Source organism: Zingiber officinale, chromosome 6A (assembly GCF_018446385.1).
Source record: "Zingiber officinale cultivar Zhangliang chromosome 6A, Zo_v1.1, whole genome shotgun sequence".
NCBI lineage: Eukaryota > Viridiplantae > Streptophyta > Magnoliopsida > Zingiberales > Zingiberaceae > Zingiber > Zingiber officinale.
In genome coordinates this window covers 18,718,828-18,734,472 of record NC_055997.1, presented here as the reverse complement: position 1 = coordinate 18,734,472, position 15,645 = coordinate 18,718,828, and the positions used below count along the sequence as shown (strand labels likewise).

The 15,645-nt window shown below is 38.6% G+C and overlaps 3 protein-coding genes across 3 annotated transcripts; 1 reads left to right on the top strand and 2 right to left on the bottom strand.

Moving 5' to 3' along the window:
* Positions 1–58: 58 nt before the first annotated feature.
* LOC121996011 lies at positions 59–4,074 on the top strand. The gene is made up of 5 exons (XM_042549815.1): positions 59–125; positions 1,063–1,130; positions 1,200–2,834; positions 3,062–3,200; positions 3,308–4,074. Exons 2-5 carry the CDS (start codon positions 1,119–1,121, stop codon positions 3,985–3,987), a joined length of 2,466 nt encoding a protein of 821 aa, XP_042405749.1. The 5' UTR covers positions 59–125; positions 1,063–1,118; the 3' UTR covers positions 3,988–4,074.
* Positions 4,075–4,598: 524 nt separating this feature from the next.
* LOC121996013 (tetraspanin-18-like) lies at positions 4,599–10,089 on the bottom strand. Its single transcript, XM_042549816.1, has 6 exons — positions 9,680–10,089; positions 9,477–9,576; positions 7,060–7,140; positions 6,870–6,974; positions 6,164–6,352; positions 4,599–4,840 (listed from the first exon to the last, which is right to left on the bottom strand). The coding sequence occupies exons 1-6, from the start codon at positions 9,844–9,846 to the stop codon at positions 4,769–4,771; spliced, it is 714 nt and encodes a 237-aa protein (XP_042405750.1). The 5' UTR covers positions 9,847–10,089; the 3' UTR covers positions 4,599–4,768.
* A 2,971-nt stretch (positions 10,090–13,060) lies between these two features.
* LOC121996009 lies at positions 13,061–15,645 on the bottom strand. The gene is made up of 7 exons (XM_042549810.1): positions 15,365–15,645; positions 14,794–14,880; positions 14,451–14,702; positions 14,207–14,371; positions 14,082–14,135; positions 13,779–13,925; positions 13,061–13,696 (listed from the first exon to the last, which is right to left on the bottom strand). The coding sequence occupies exons 1-7, from the start codon at positions 15,536–15,538 to the stop codon at positions 13,319–13,321; spliced, it is 1,257 nt and encodes a 418-aa protein (XP_042405744.1). The 5' UTR covers positions 15,539–15,645; the 3' UTR covers positions 13,061–13,318.

The window sequence follows — 15,645 nt, the reverse complement described above, 5'->3', positions numbered from 1 at the left end:
TTGCCGCGGGCAAGGTGCAGTTGCAGGTGCAGTAGCCATCGGATAAAACCACGGGCTGCAGGTCACACACCACTCTCTGCTCGCCTCCCGTGATATTAGACACCAGAAGTTGGACCATCATAAAGGTAATAAAAACTTGGCTTCACCTTTTTTTTCTAAGCGGTCCAAGACAAAACAAAGAGTCGGTGATCAACCACAACTTGATCAACTTCAATGACTATATTCAACTATTTTCTGCTGGGATATCTCCATTTGACAGAGAGAGGAACTATTTTTTTCTTTCCTTGTTATCTTTTCGGTGCTGTGAATGGCAAGCTCGATGACTCCAAAAATTAACGAATGATTCCTGATTTCTTATCTTATTGCCAGAGGATGGCGATACGTAGCTACCCTCACCCGTCTCAATCCGCGCCCAGCGGATAATAAAGCCAGATCATTTCCCTTCCTTTCGCCGTCCTTCTCCCCCACCCTCGCTGTCTCTCTCGCCCACTTCACGTGCGGCGGTTGAGTGCGAGTAGAAGGCGCTTCCGCCGGAGGTTTTACTTTTTAGCGTGCGGCGAAAGCGAGAAGAAGGGGGGGATATGGTCGGCGGCGGCCGTTTGTTCTTGGATCTGGATTCTTTTGTGCGGCGCTCGGTGCGTGCTTTTTAGATTTTCGGACGCGGATGCCGATGGTTGGAGCACCGGAGATCGCAGTCCGCAGGGGAATGCAGCGTTCCGTGGTGGGTGATTTCGGCTTTCGGTTTTTGTGTTTCCGATTTAACATGTTGATGATCGTTGAGCTCGGTGACTCCACTGGAAGTGTTCTTGATTCTCCTGGAGTCTATTGGCGGTTCTCCGCCTTTGATCGCAGCTTTTTCACTGAGAAATTCCAGTAGCTTTGTATTGTTTCAGATAGCTTTAAAGTATTATTTCTTTTTGTTTCTTCTCTTTGCATGTGATTTCTTTCTTCCTCATCCTTTTTCTTTCATATTGTCTCATCCTTCTTAGGGATGATAATTCCGGTTAACTGGGATCTGGACACAAGCTTTTGCCATTAATGTCGGACATTCATTTCTTGCAGCTGCTAGAGGCTATTCCAATACCATAAAGAGGTCGATACATCCTGTTGTGGAGGATATGGGGAAACAAGTAAGCACTTACATTTATGTGAAGATAGTTACTCTTTTTTTTTCCGGTCTAATTTGCATCTAAACACAGATAACAAATGAACAAAGGAGTAGTTGTCCCGATGAAATATCTGGCAGAACTCCGATGAAGATGCTAATATCACAGGAAATGTGTGGTGGCACAGAGTCTACAAAGAAGCCACCAAGTGTTATTGCGAGATTAATGGGTCTTGATTCTATACCAGCGCAGAAATGGGAGACAAGCAAGGAGAAAGTAAGAAACAATAGCTATCTTAGCAATGGTTTGGCCGATGAGCTACATCAATGCAAACACAACCACAAGGAGTATTTTGATGTATATGAAGTAGAACAACCGACGAAGGATATTTGGATCGATGAGCAATCTGTGCGGAAGGCAAGATTAGTTGAGAATTCACATAAGATAAGAACAGTCCTTGTTCGGGAGAAGTTTCTTGAAGCTAAACGCTTGGCTACTGATGGCAAGTTTCTTGATTCTCAGGAGTTCCAAGATGCAGTTAAAGTTCTAAACTCAAACAGAGATTTGTTTATTAAATTCCTGGAAGAATCCAACTCAGTGTTCACAAAACAACCCTTGAAGCCACAGAGCCTCTCTCTGCCTTCTCAGACAACTCCTATAACTGTGCTGAAACCTTCCAATACCATGGACAGTAAAGGAAACCAGTCCATGGGAAAACAGCTTTTATCTGATTCTGATGCAAATATAGGAAAGGTAAGTAAGCGTTATTGGGGCACTGGTTTCTGTGAGCCAAAGCATGATGCCTTATCTCAACGAACAAGAATAGTCATCCTAAAGCCCAGCAATTTACATACATTGCAAGGCACACATAACTCTAGTCGAGATCTGATCGCTGCTGATGAATTGGTAAGTTCAAGAAAAGAACTCGAGGAGGTAAGTGAGGAGGAGGAAGAAAGCGTATTTAGCATCAGAAAAGATGAAGCTTTGTCTATGTCAGTATTATCAACTGGATACATTGGTGATGAGAGCTCATTCAATAGGTCAGATTGTGTGTATTTGGAAGATGAGGTTGGCAGTACAAATGAATATGATGCTGCATCTTCAGCTACAGAGTATTCATGGGATTACATCAATAAAATTAGTAGTCCACTCTCGACATCATCCTTTAATCAAACATCACCTTCTCCTGAATCATCAGTTATTGTAGAAGCCAAGAAAAGGCTTTCAGAAAGGCTATCAGCTTCTGTCGCATCCAATGTTCATCTTCGAGAACTTAGACATTTAAGAACCACAAGCACCTTACGAGAGATGCTTTCCATTCCCGAGTCAACGAAGCAAGGAAGAATTGAGGAGGACCTTACTCATTCTAATAAACCATTTGATGCAGAAGATATCCTGAATGCACCCTCAGCATCATTCCCTACATTTGAAGAAACTTCCCAGCAGAATTCGTTGAGATCTTCTTTGGCTCATGGAATTGACGATTTTAATGTTGGGCTCTCTGGGTCTTTAATGGTCGAACCCACTGTTCGAACAGTGGTTCCCAAGTCAAATAACAGGAAGTTATCATTCAAGGACAAGATCTCAAGTTTTTTCTTCTCCGGAAGCAAAAATCCTAGCAGAGACGAGCTTTCTAGAGCTGCCTCAGTCCCTGACGTGATATCATCCTTCAGTGATACTTTTGTATCACCACATGGTAGATCAACTGAAATGTTGATGCTTTCTGAGGTAAGACATTTCTCCTCCATGTTTTATACAAATGTATTTCATTTGGAAAGCCTTTCACTTCTTTGTTCTTAGCTGAAATATATTAAGCTGCCACTTTGTCATATTCCTTATCCTTGATACACCTTGATTACATTCTGGCTCCAATATTCTTTCTTATCTGTAATTTATTAAAGATTTACCAAAATCTTTTTATTTTACTCCTGAAATCTGGTGTGCATGATCTGCAGGGTGTTCCCAAAGAAAAATCCAGAAAGTTAACTGACTTCCAGGATAAATCTGGCCATAATTCAGCTTCAGAAGACATGCTACTCGATGCAGAGAATAGTTTGTCAGAGTCTTTTGGAGGGACCATTGCTGCACGTCCACGTAAGAATTGCATAACTAGTTATGATTCTAGTGGCGTATAGTGCCTAGTTCTAATTCTAGTCACGCACATACTCTATCGATAACCTGCCAATCTAATTCATCAGCAGTGTGTAGGTCTCCACTAATCAAATCCGTTCGCTCCTCCTACTTGGACTTGGCATCAACAAAACCTTCCAATCCTTTTATGGTTTTCACCAAGGCAGATGAAGAGTATGAGCAGTTTGCATTCCTCCAGAAACTGCTATCTTCTTCCGGAATGAACAGCATTAACCAAATGCTGTACCGCGGGTGGTATTCACTCGACAGCCCTTTGAATCCATCTCTACTGCACGAGTCCCTTCACATGGAAGACAGGAAAGAGAAATCCCAGATGATACTCTCGAGCCGGAGGCTGTTGTTCGACTCCATAAACACAGCATTGTTAGACATCTGCCAGTCTGCATTGCTCGCCGCATATCCATGGACCCAAAGGCCAGTTCACAAACCCAGAGAAGAACACCATGACGGTGATGCCGCAATGGCAGAGCAAGTCTGGGCGATCGTTAGAAAAGGGTCGAATGGCGACAAGTGGATATCAAAGGAGCCCTGTTATAATAGCAATATGTTGACAAAAGGCGACTACTGTTATAATAGCAATATGATAGATAGATTGGTGAAGGAAGAGGTCGCAGGGAGTCAAGGAGATGCAGCAAGGTGGCTGGAGGTGTGTGAATTCAGCAAGGAGATTGGTGGGAAGGTGTTGGAGGAGTTGGTCGAAGAATTACTTTCTGAATTATCCCATAGTTGAAGGTTGTCATCATCCGGTCCTGTAATATGTCTGTATTATCAGATAATTGGTGCTAATCCATTAATGAGAACTATGTTTTTTGCATTATGATATCTTTGGATGGGAACCTTATTAGAGCCATTAAATAAAGAGAGATTCTCTGACGAACTTGTGGTAGTTAACATTTCAGGGGAAGGAAGAGGACAAGGAGGTGGAAACAAAGCTCGGCGTAGCAACTGGTATTAGCTAAGATCTGGCATGAGTCAGTGTATTGTATTTCGTTGCAGGATCAACAGTTCACGTTTTTTTGATTTGGAAGCATGCGGAAAATATATAGAGGTACAGCTGCTGCTGCTATGCAATTTTAAATGTGTTTTTTTTAATATAAATTGAACTATTTCTTTAATGTTCTCATGTCTAGAATTATACCAAACTTCTTCTCGCCTACATTGATCCCCCATCAACCTAATAGCGTAGTAGGAAGATGCTTGAAATGTATGTGCTCCCATAGAAAGAATTTGCCTTCAATTCAGCAAGAAGGGACGGGACAAATGCCAGAGCAGCAACAATAAACACTGAGAAAACACATGGGGCAAGCAATCTCAAAGCACGGGCAAATTGGCACGGACATGGACATCATAAAAAGGAGATATAAGCAGCATGATACCCGCAGAGCTCCACATGGACACGAGTCCAGGACAATGACAATAAATATGATACAAGCGACTACACATCTTTTTTACCTGCCAAACATGTTCTACAATATCAGCTTCAGTTCCGAATCTACTGCTTACAGGATATGTCACCATCTTCCTTTTCCTGTATCCATCTTAAATGCAGGGTTTTGTGAGAATTCACTTTGGTTGAGCCCATACTGCGACAAAGTATAATAAGATTCAATGCGATGTACGAATCATGTAACAAGAAAGAAATGCAAATGAAGACGTCAAAATTGAGCACCATTGGAGAAAGCCAGAGAGTTGTGTGTATTGTGGCAAAAGGAAGGAACATGTAGGTTTCATAATCTATAAAATACCAGAACATTTTATTTGTGAGAAGTCTAGCAACTGTTCCTGACAAAATATTCAAAATATGCATATGAACCAAAATATTTGTATTCATAGTTGCAAGCACGAGTTATTTTTCCTTGAAAAGAATCGATATTCCGCACTGATCAAGTCCATTAAAAGATTTTTCAAGAGTGGAGATGATGTTGTCTCCAATGATCCAAAAAGTTTAGGTTTTAACTTGTTGGATGATCCATCTTGCTCTTGTAGATGTGAACCACACTAAATTACTTGATATGTGCATAGGAAGTTAGTCAACTTCAATAAAAACATACAATTTTTCTCTAGTCTATAGGGAAAAAAAAACAAAGTGTCTACTTCCATTAAATCAAGCATCTAACGGATAGGTTAGTTATGCTCAAATTGGTGGAGAAAATGATATTGATGTGTCCTTTCCTTTTCTTCAAAAGACTATCTATTGGCGATTTAATTATGTATGCCAGTGTGACAATTGGCCATTGACCAAATCATTCATGTTGCCTATCATGGAGATAGAATTCCATATTTTACTTCTCTTCGCCTTCATAACCTTGTAGTTTTTTTTTTTCACTATCATGGCACCAACATGATTGATACCAGGCATTGGCTTAAAATAACCATTGCTTCCATAGTAAACAATACCCTGATTCATTCCCAAACATACACTGATGGAGTATTCATCTCTTAAAGAATTAGTCTGATTGTTACTCAAATTGCCTTACTGGTTCCATCATATCGAGTGATGGACTTCAGCTAGTTCCAAGCTCTAATCTATTGGTGCAACCCAAACCCCTTATGCATCTACAATTACAATCATTCAGAGTAGGATCCATGAATTATGTTGAAATCAAGATTGCTCTCTTGGAGATAAAACATCTTAGCATCTCAGATATAATGGACCTTCTATAACTATGATATCATTAAAACCCAACCAGTATATTAATATACCAATCCTTAGCACTCATATTCGTATAACTCCCTAATGTGGAATGAGCCTACTCTGTTAATTGTTCAACTCATCATATGGAAACAGTTGTTGATTAGCTGAACCACCTAAGGTCGTACACCCTTTCCATAACTCTAGGGTTCATTCATTCAAGCATCATAAATAAAACAAGGATAGAACAATGAAAGCCATGGCACCAAAGTACCTTCTGTCTCATCCTAGAATTCCAATTGTCATAGTAAGATCTCCTGACGTCAATTGAGGTTGAGGGCCCTACCCCTTTTGGATCCAAAAGTGGTTGCCTAATTACAACAAAATCTTCATCACTGTCGTATGTAACCCTTCTATGAGCAGTCGTGGCACGCAATATCAGTGTTAACAGAAGTGAGAGAGCCTGTTCCACAGAAATAAGGATTGTAAAAAAAAAGTGGAAATAACATATACTAGAACACAAGAATGAGCAGTGACAGTTATAATAATTTCACAGAATATGCACTGCAGGGATTACAATTCATATGGAGAAAAAATAATATATTATGCCCAGGTCTGATTTAATTCAAGAAGTGATGAATCTTCTCTAAATGCCTATGGATGTTTTAGCCATTCCATAAATTATGTAGGACCAATAATTAATGATACAATATAAGATAAGCCTTGGCGCAATGATAAGGTTGTTGCCGTGTGACTCAGAGGTCATGGATTCAAGTCTCGGAAACAACCTCTTGTAAAACAAGGTAAGACTGTAATATAGACCCTTCCCCGTGAGCATTGGCGGGGGCTTCGTGCACTGGACTGACCTTTATACAATATAAGATTAGGCGATTATATTGACCAAGTCTCAAGCATGTAGGAAGTACCCGTCACTAATAATTAGAATTACAATATTAAACATCCACCAATTGGATACTTGCCTGAGTAGCAATGACACAAACAGCAACCCATGTGAAAATATCCATGTTATCTTCTATAAACACTCGTAGATGTTTTAGTTCTCCAGTGGAGTCATACGGAAGTTCCTGTCAAATGATAGAATTAGACAACATTGCTAGACATTAACATAAATACATAATACTAACAATCATCTCTAATTCAAATGCTTACCTCTTCCCAGTGCTTATTTAGCATTAGCTGCCCCACTACAGCCACTTCTAGTACAATAAGCATGACGGTTAAGATTGCATGCTGTCATCCATCTAAGCTAAGGAGATAATATGCAACGTAATTTACAAGAATATTATGATATTATTGTGCTCGAATCCTATATCTTCTAGTAAATACACAAAGGCAAGAGTGAGGAAATATGATTATGTTTTCCAACAGCAACAAACCTTGATGAACACTTTGGTACTTGCACTGCTCAGAAAAAAGCCGATGAACCAAGCACTTTAAAATTAAAGATCAATTATTTATGCAGAATATTCACAGCTAACCATTATTTACTTAATATTTAAGCCAAACATCAATCTATTCAAAATTTTATTTTTAGGAATTATCTTACAGTTATCTGATTTATTTCTGATTAACAACATTTTGGTGCTCAGCAATTAGTGCTGTGGTAGTGTCCAGAAGAAAATCTAACAGAACTGTGAAGACTCTCAGTGATACTTAAAACACATTAGTGCTCCTGTGAAACAAAATTGTTGTACTATCTCTAAAACTCCAACAGCATTGAACAAAATTTTATTTTATTGAGGATTTAAGACATTAAAGAAACCCATTGTATGAATCCCTAAAAGGCATAAAAAAAAAGTTAGTCTTTGTTTTGCTCAAGAATAATGATTTGCATGAAGTTCAGGAAGAGAAGGCAAACACTTATGAGGGAAGAGGGGAGCAATTACTCAAGCCAAGCCAACTTGATTATGTTCAAGTTTATTCATTTCTTATCGAGCTTGTTTACTAAAAATGTTATTGAGCTCAACCTGAGCTTGAGCTTTTTAGTAAGCTTAACTAGATAAATTATTGTCCTTATAATGTAGTAAAAAAAAATCTAATAAATGAACCATACATTTTCTCATTTTTAACACTATATACATAAATTTGAAATTACAAAACAATGTAATATTATTCTTTAGATATTTGAATAAAAACATAAACAAATTAAGATTATTATTCAAAATTGTTACGATTTTGTTCATGAATGTTAACAAGCCAGATTCATTAGTATTTAAGCTAGCTTGTTTACTTAATATATTTCCCACTACCAAATGAACAAAATGAACTCTTATCAAGTTGGGTACCAAATTTGTTCATGAACAAGCTATTAATTTACGCCCCTAGAGGGAAGTGCTAGTCACCATCATGGTCCTTGCCTCTATGGTTTTTTGTCATGTCTTCATCGTAATTGCCAACTCACCAACATTGTCATTTCTAGTTGTTTCCTCCCTAAGGGTAAGTTCTTGCACATTGCTCCCTTGTTTGTTGATAAAGAAACTACTTTCTATTCAGCTTGCATTTCATCCTAAGACAAGAATGAACTCTCCATGAGATTCATAGATGTGTTACATTAGTAGTAGTTTGCTTGGTTTTAGCATTATTTATAGTTTCCTTGTTGATTGTGAATTCCTTTTCAATCTTATATATCTAAGAAGTATCACACAATGTCACACCAATTGAATCACTTTTTTGAGACTTGGATAGTTGTAACTCCATTTCTTCGCCACATTGATTCATATAGCAAGTACCACTTGAACACGACCATTCAACATAATTAGCCATTTGAAATAGCATATCCTCTACAAGCATATCTTCTATTTTTCACCATACTGCACAACCATACGACATAATTAGCCACCTAGTTTCCACCATGTTAAAATGAACAGGTACAATCTACCTACTCCTTCTCTATTACTTCTCATTATTTGTAACCACCTCTGCTTAATCCACATCTCATTCCCCTCATAATATAGTGTTAGTTTGAGTTGATGGCAAATTGTTCAAGCCACTAACCTTTAGCAGATGGAGAACAATTGTGCCTAATAAAATTTCCTTGAGACTCAGAAAGTAAACAGAATTTATGTGATCACATAAATCCAAGCCCTATAGTTGTGCAAGAAAATAATAATCTGACACACTAAAATTTTCATGTGTTATGAAAGTTATGCTTTGAACCGATGAGGAGCAATTAGCCCTAATACAGCATAAATAAAAGTAGATACCTATATCTAGGTATGGCATAAGTGTTAAAAGGAACTAATAGCAGGATAGGCCACCTTAGCTCCAGAATAAGATGGCGCCAGTAAGTGGTTAACATTTCACAAAATTTGAAATTTCTTCCTACTTTGAGTTCATCAAGAATACCATGGAGGCAGAACCATAACGATACTAGCACAACATGTTTCTGACTAGGTTTGGTTCCTCTGTAAAAAAAAAAAAACATAAAATTCGAAGTAATCAACAATCAATTAACCAGTGCAATAAGTGAGAGCAAAAATAACAATTTTTTTTTATTAAATCGAATCCGGCAATACAATCTGAAAGTTAGAATTACACACGGATATCATGATCAACTTGAAGGATACGAAACAGAGGCAGCATCCATAAACCGTCTCAGCTGCCAGATACCCAATCAACGAAATCAAACATATCAAAATCCCAACACCCATCGAAACGCACACGAACCTGTTCGAAATTATTTTTTTTTTAAAATAACCAACAACAATAATAATAATAAACAAACAGAAGAAACGCGCAAACAACAGAGAAAAGCGCGATTGGAGCTCACCAGGGCGCTGGGAGATCTGGGAGATCGAAACTGAGGTAATCATGGCGACGCCAACGATTGAGCACCCACAGGGAATAGATCAATACGGAGGCGCCGACGAAGGTCTGTAAGAAGTGCAAGAACTTGAGGGCGAAGGCAAGGCAGCTCCGGCAAAGGCTGGGACGCATCTCTTCTCCCTCTCTCTCCTTCAGCTCCCTCCTCCTTATCACAGAGCGGATCGAGAGCCCTAAATGCTCGGGCGAGGTCGCGAAGCGGTCGCTTCGGTTTCTTCGAAGATAAGAGAAGACGAAGGAGACGAAAACTCTGCCGATGATTGGAGAGAGAAGAGGCAAGAAGCAGAGCTGCGGAAAAAAACGTTACGGGAGAGACGGCACTCCATCGGTTACCCGTGTTTGAACTGCAAGAAAAGCTGGGACCACAACCAATAATTTATGACCCCCGTTATGGAAGTGAATAAATAATCATAGATATTTTTTAGTAGATTTTTGTAAATAATTTAATTGTTCAAAAATTATGTAGGAGCTTTCCGTAAAGCGGCTCGAAAATTTTGAATTTTCACATATCAAAGAGGCGCCCTTATATTTCATACTATCAAATGGTCAAAAATATTAAAATAAAACACCCTCATTTTTTAAAAAATCATGAATGCTCCTTTTTTTTAAATCATGAATGCCCTTTTTTTAAAGGCTAAATAACTTTAAACCCCCTTATACTTTCCTTCCAAAAGTAATTTGTCCCCCTATATTTAAAAAATGACACTTATCCCCCTATGTTTTAAAGAAAAAAGATAAAAAATAATAAATGATCAAAATAACTTTTACTTTGCTATTTAAATGTTAAATTATGGCTAAATAACTTTAAACCCCTTTTATTTTTCATCCAAAAGTAGTTTCTCCCTGTATTTAAAAAATGACACTTAGTCCGTTATGTTTTAAAGAAAAAAAAAAGAAAAAAAATAGTAAATGATCAAAATAACTCTTTTACTATTCTAAATGTTAAAATTATTCTAACTGAAATATCCTTATTCAAGGTAATCTTAGATTTTTAGATTTTTAGATAAACAGAAAAGTAAAAATAAGGATGTTTCAGTTAGAATAATTTTAACATTTAGAATAGTAAAGAAGTTATTTTGGTCATTTACTATTTTTTTTTTAAACATAGGAGGCTAAGTGTCATTTTTTCAATACAGGAGGGAAATTGCTTTTGGATGGAAAATAAGAGAGGTTTAAAGTTATTTAGCCATAATTTTAACATTTAAATAAAAGTAAAGGTTATTTTGATCATTTATTATTTTTTTCTTTTTTCTTTAAGACATAGGGGGGCTAAATGTCATTTTTTAAATATAGGGGGGCAAACTATTTTTGGATGGAAAACACATGGGGGTTGAAAGTTATTTAGCCTTTTTTAAATACACTATTTAATATTATTATCATATTAAATTATGAATCCGGGCCTATTATAATAGCTATGAAATTATAAATGCTATGACATTTATAACTACTACAATATAAATATTGTTAAATAAAATAAATTTAAATTGTAATAGTTATAGTATTGTAGTTGTATATTGTAAAATAAAATAAATTTAAATTGTAATAGTTATAATTTTGTAACTGGTATAATATGAATGTTAGATGAATATGTCGATTCTGCACTATAACAGCTACGTTTTGAAATAAGTTAAATATATGTAGTAATAATTATAATTTTATAACTGTCACTATATAAATATTAGATGAACATGTCAAATCTACGTTGTAGTAACTATGAAATCATAACTATTACAACGTGAATATTTTTAAACATATTACGTATGTATTGTAGAAACTGTCATATCTATTACAAGGTGAATGTTAGGTGAACTCATTGAATCCACATTGATTCTGTCTGAAATCGATGAAAGCTAGTCCACTGGTGATATGGCTTCAAGGTTGACAGGGAGAAGATCTCGAAATAGGGACACCTTCAAACCCATAAAATAGAGAGGGAATGAGTGTTAGTAAGTAGGTCAGGGAGTGTCTTGGCGCAACCACTCTGACGCTCAAGTTAGTGAGGTGGAGGAGATGTATAAGATGAACAGTAGAAGGAAAATGTATTATGAACGCATAGACTAAGCGTACATGTGCTTGTAGGAGCAAGCCCCTTTTATAATATCTCTATGATCTTTTTCATTAATTAGGTATCATATCAAAATGTCAAATCACTATATATTTATTGTATTGATCAATCTCATCGCTTATGTAGTATTTATATAGTGATACTATTTCACGTGCTTATGATATCCCATGTGCAACTTTTATTGAGGGGTTAGCCCATGAACTACGAAGCCCGTTAGGCTTGCAGGGCCTAACCACCTAAGAGGAGTTTAGCTAATGGAGACGTAGTGGGATAGTGCAAAATATAAGGGTGGAGCCCCCTGGTCTGATGATGTACTTGTTATCTATAGGGAATAGTGGAGAGTCGAGTCCCTAGAGTTGGAAGGATCCGACCGGAAGGTGATAGGAGTTGGTTGATCGACTTATGGACTCGGAGGGAGCATGATCCTTGGGGATTGAGGGAGTCCAACCGATCGAGCGTCTTTGAACTAACTGAGAGTGTTGGTTTGGATGGAACATATCGATTATGATTAGACTCATCTAATTAGCTGAACATTTTCTAGATTTGACAGACAAGAACCGAATCAAAGGAAACATAACCCTCTGGAGTCGGGAGGGTACAATTGGCAACATGCCTTTGAACTAAGAGGATTCAAGTGCAATGAGTTATCATCTTTGGGGGTCTGTATAATCTAATCGGTTGTCCACAATCGCATTAACTCGACTGGACTTTGACCAACCTAATCACAAAATGATTGACCATTTGATCCTACGTGGAGGCTTCCAATATTTATTATATCACAAATTTCTCCTTTAAATCTAACCGAAAAAGACTCATATCTAACTGACTAAACAGTAATATGTTCCTGTCCACTAATTGACTGAATTCCCTAGAACTAATGTCATTCAGATAACCTTATCGTTGTACTACGTTGCCTTGAAGATATGCGAGTGAGGCGTCATAAATATTGACGATATGCGTGATGGTATATCTCAAATTGGTCATGAATGTGGCCTTATAGAAAATTGATGCATACCACCGTCATGTTGAGGCTGTCTTTTCGAGGCGATGCGTTGCGATTCCATCGATTCAGCTTTCAATCGAACGGATGTGGTAGTTAGCTGCCCTTTTGCATTCTGGATTGGACGGTTTGTTTGTTTGTTTTTTTTGATCGGACGGTTGTGATTCAAGGGTAGAGAGTTTACTAGGGCGACGAAAGGAGAAATGCGAACGCCTTCAACATCATGCTCCTCCTTCTGCTATATCCACAGCTATACGCCACAATTGAAATTTTAATATTAGATACTTATTAACCACTTGAAAAGTCTAACTATTTGCACCATATAAACAAGAGCAATTTCAACAAATAAAAGGCGCCTCTTGATTATTGCCCTTATCAAATTACCCCTTCTTCGACTTTCGCCTTTGGCATGCCAAAACCACTAAACGAAGCTACTTTTCACAACTGCCTAGGAGCAAAAAGAGGGCTTTAGCTTGAATGTTACAAAGTTGAAGAAGAAAGGAGATTCCCAATTGGTTTCTCTATTGGCAATTAGAGTTTCTGCCTGGTCCTCCATAGTAGAAGTACTGCCCCCAATCACCATTGTTTCCGTTCTGCACGTTGTAGCAGTTTGACTGCTCCGTGAACGATCCGACCCCCGTCGGGGCGCTTAGATGGTTAGAGCCATCAACTATCTGAATGTTCCTGAAGTAGCTTGCTTTGCTGTATCCTTCTTCAGGGAAATGGCCACTGCCCATCCCAGTAGAAGTGTGCTCCCCGTCTGGGTCTGAGTTCAAAACCTCCCCTCCCCATTCGATCATGGACGCACTGTCGGCGAGGTATGAGAAGAGGAAAGAAGGCCAGTAGCCTAACACATGATCCCTCCCAAATTGCATCCACCAGTTCCCTTCCTTGGGATCCTGCTCAGGTTCATACAATCATGTTAATACCACTATTTCAATAGATAATTTTGGTGGCGTTCCATGTGAACTGGGAATCTACCTTCCAAACCAGTATGCTTATATCATATTGCGAACCGTCGTAGTTGGAGATCGGGGAGATGCTGGCACCCATTGCGATCGCATTGTTTATTTGAATGAAACCAGAGCACAGCAGGTTGTAGCATCCTGTTGCTTGGTATGCGTCGCTCTGGAATTCCATGTTAAAACAAAAACTACTATAAAAAATTGATTACAAACAAAGCACCCAATGAATGACCTTGTGAAGTGAAGAATTTCTGATAACTTCATCTTATTTGTATGTGGGACTTCAAAAAAATAAATAGAGAAAGGGCATTGAACTTACAGTCCAATAAGTAAACAGCCTAGTGTTATTGTCCCCATACAGCTCAGGGCTGACCTAAAATCAGAACACCAATAGAAATGAAACTGTAAGCCCTTCTCTTATATGAAAGTAGAATGAAAGCATACCTGCCAACCAGCTTCGATGCTATTAAGATCCTGCCCAAAAGAGCCCCCTAATATCCAGAGCTGAGAGAGACTGAACTCATTGGTTTGCTGGATCTTTGGCTGCCAGACGTTAATTGTTGCTTTTGCTCCATAGTATTTGTCTCCCTCTACATATGCAATTGCATGCTACTCGAAGAATCATAACAACAAAGCCATTGAGAAAGGGGAAGAAATTAAAAGGGGTGGTACTTTCGGATCAGGATACCTGGTGTCCATTCTCATTGAGAAGGTCAGGCTCGACAGATAGGGGGTTGGGAAAGCTTTTATGCTTCTTCCTCCCGTATCTTTTAATGGAGCTAGCCCGTAATACATCATCCCTGGTGGTTCTCCTGATAGGGATGGTATCCTCAGGGCATCTCCCATTCTGATGCCACGGCTGAGCCATGGAGGAAGTTTTCTTATCTGATGTTGCCTTGCTATCATCAAACAACCCTTCTGGGTGGAAATTTGGCCTCGTCTATAAGAATTTAGCATTAAGGAAATTGGTCAGGTAAAGAAACCGTCAAAGGTGATTAAAAAGTAGGGAGTTTGTATGCAATGAGATAAACCTGGATAGTATGGTTCTTGAGGAAAGGATGATCAAAGGCTGGTTGGTGAGACACATGAACACAGTCTATGGTATCTCCATCTGGACTCTGCTTATTTATGTAATTTATCAGAGAATCATCATTAAACAACAGAGAATAGCATATCGAATTTTTGTAAAAAGAAAAGAAAGAATCAGGCACACATAAAGATCTAAAACTTTTGATGGGAAGATAACTCTAAATTAGAGAGATTTTGTCAAAGCAACCACCATGTTGAGCAACACTCCCAATCAGCAAATGATAGCAGAAAGCTGCATTCTGGAAGTAGAAAAAACTGGCATATTAATTATTTGCCCTTTTAAACCATGTGTACTTGACCTAAACACATCGTCGAAGCTGGAAAATCCCAAATATCAAACAGCACAAGTTCGATAAACTGAAGTGAAGAACATTGAACAAAATTGAAAGAAATTGAAGAAAATGATGTTTTTTTTTTTACAAATCTCGTCCAGATTGAAGTAACAAAAGAGGAGGAAAAAAGTGCGGAAAAATCGATGAATGAGAAAACCTAGAAAAGGGCACAGCCAAGCACCTTGATGCTCTTGACGGGGGCTTTATTGAACCGCTTGAGGTGCCGCCGCACCTCCAACCGCTGCGTCTCTCCCGGCCCGCCGACGCGCCCCGCGACAGCGCACGATAAGCAGGCCACCATCGCCAGAGCCAGCGCAGCCACCATCCGGCGGCCTACATTAACGTGCGCCGCCATGTGCTCTTCCACTCTCTTCCCCCTCACCCACAACCTTCTCCTCCTCTTCTCTCGCTCCACTCGCAGCCCTCTCTATCGCACGGATCTCTCGTCCTCTTCCATGGGAG

Excerpts from the sequence above, each read along its gene's own strand:
- LOC121996009 (XM_042549810.1), bottom strand. The coding sequence starts at position 15,538 with ATGGCGGCGCACGTTAATGTAGGCCGCCGGATGGTGGCTGCGCTGGCT. Across the intron at positions 14,881-15,364 it reads CCCCCGTCAAGAGCATCAAG|AGTCCAGATGGAGATACCAT; the intron begins GTGCTTGGCTGT and ends ATAAATAAGCAG. Across the intron at positions 14,372-14,450 it reads TCAATGAGAATGGACACCAG|CATGCAATTGCATATGTAGA; the intron begins GTATCCTGATCC and ends TTCTTCGAGTAG.
- LOC121996013 (XM_042549816.1), bottom strand. The coding sequence starts at position 9,846 with ATGCGTCCCAGCCTTTGCCGGAGCTGCCTTGCCTTCGCCCTCAAGTTC. Across the intron at positions 6,975-7,059 it reads TAAATAAGCACTGGGAAGAG|GAACTTCCGTATGACTCCAC; the intron begins GTAAGCATTTGA and ends ATCATTTGACAG. Across the intron at positions 4,841-6,163 it reads ATTCTAGGATGAGACAGAAG|TATGGGCTCAACCAAAGTGA; the intron begins GTACTTTGGTGC and ends ACTTTGTCGCAG.
- LOC121996011 (XM_042549815.1), top strand. Across the intron at positions 2,835-3,061 it reads AAATGTTGATGCTTTCTGAG|GGTGTTCCCAAAGAAAAATC; the intron begins GTAAGACATTTC and ends CATGATCTGCAG. Across the intron at positions 3,201-3,307 it reads GACCATTGCTGCACGTCCAC|TGTGTAGGTCTCCACTAATC; the intron begins GTAAGAATTGCA and ends ATTCATCAGCAG.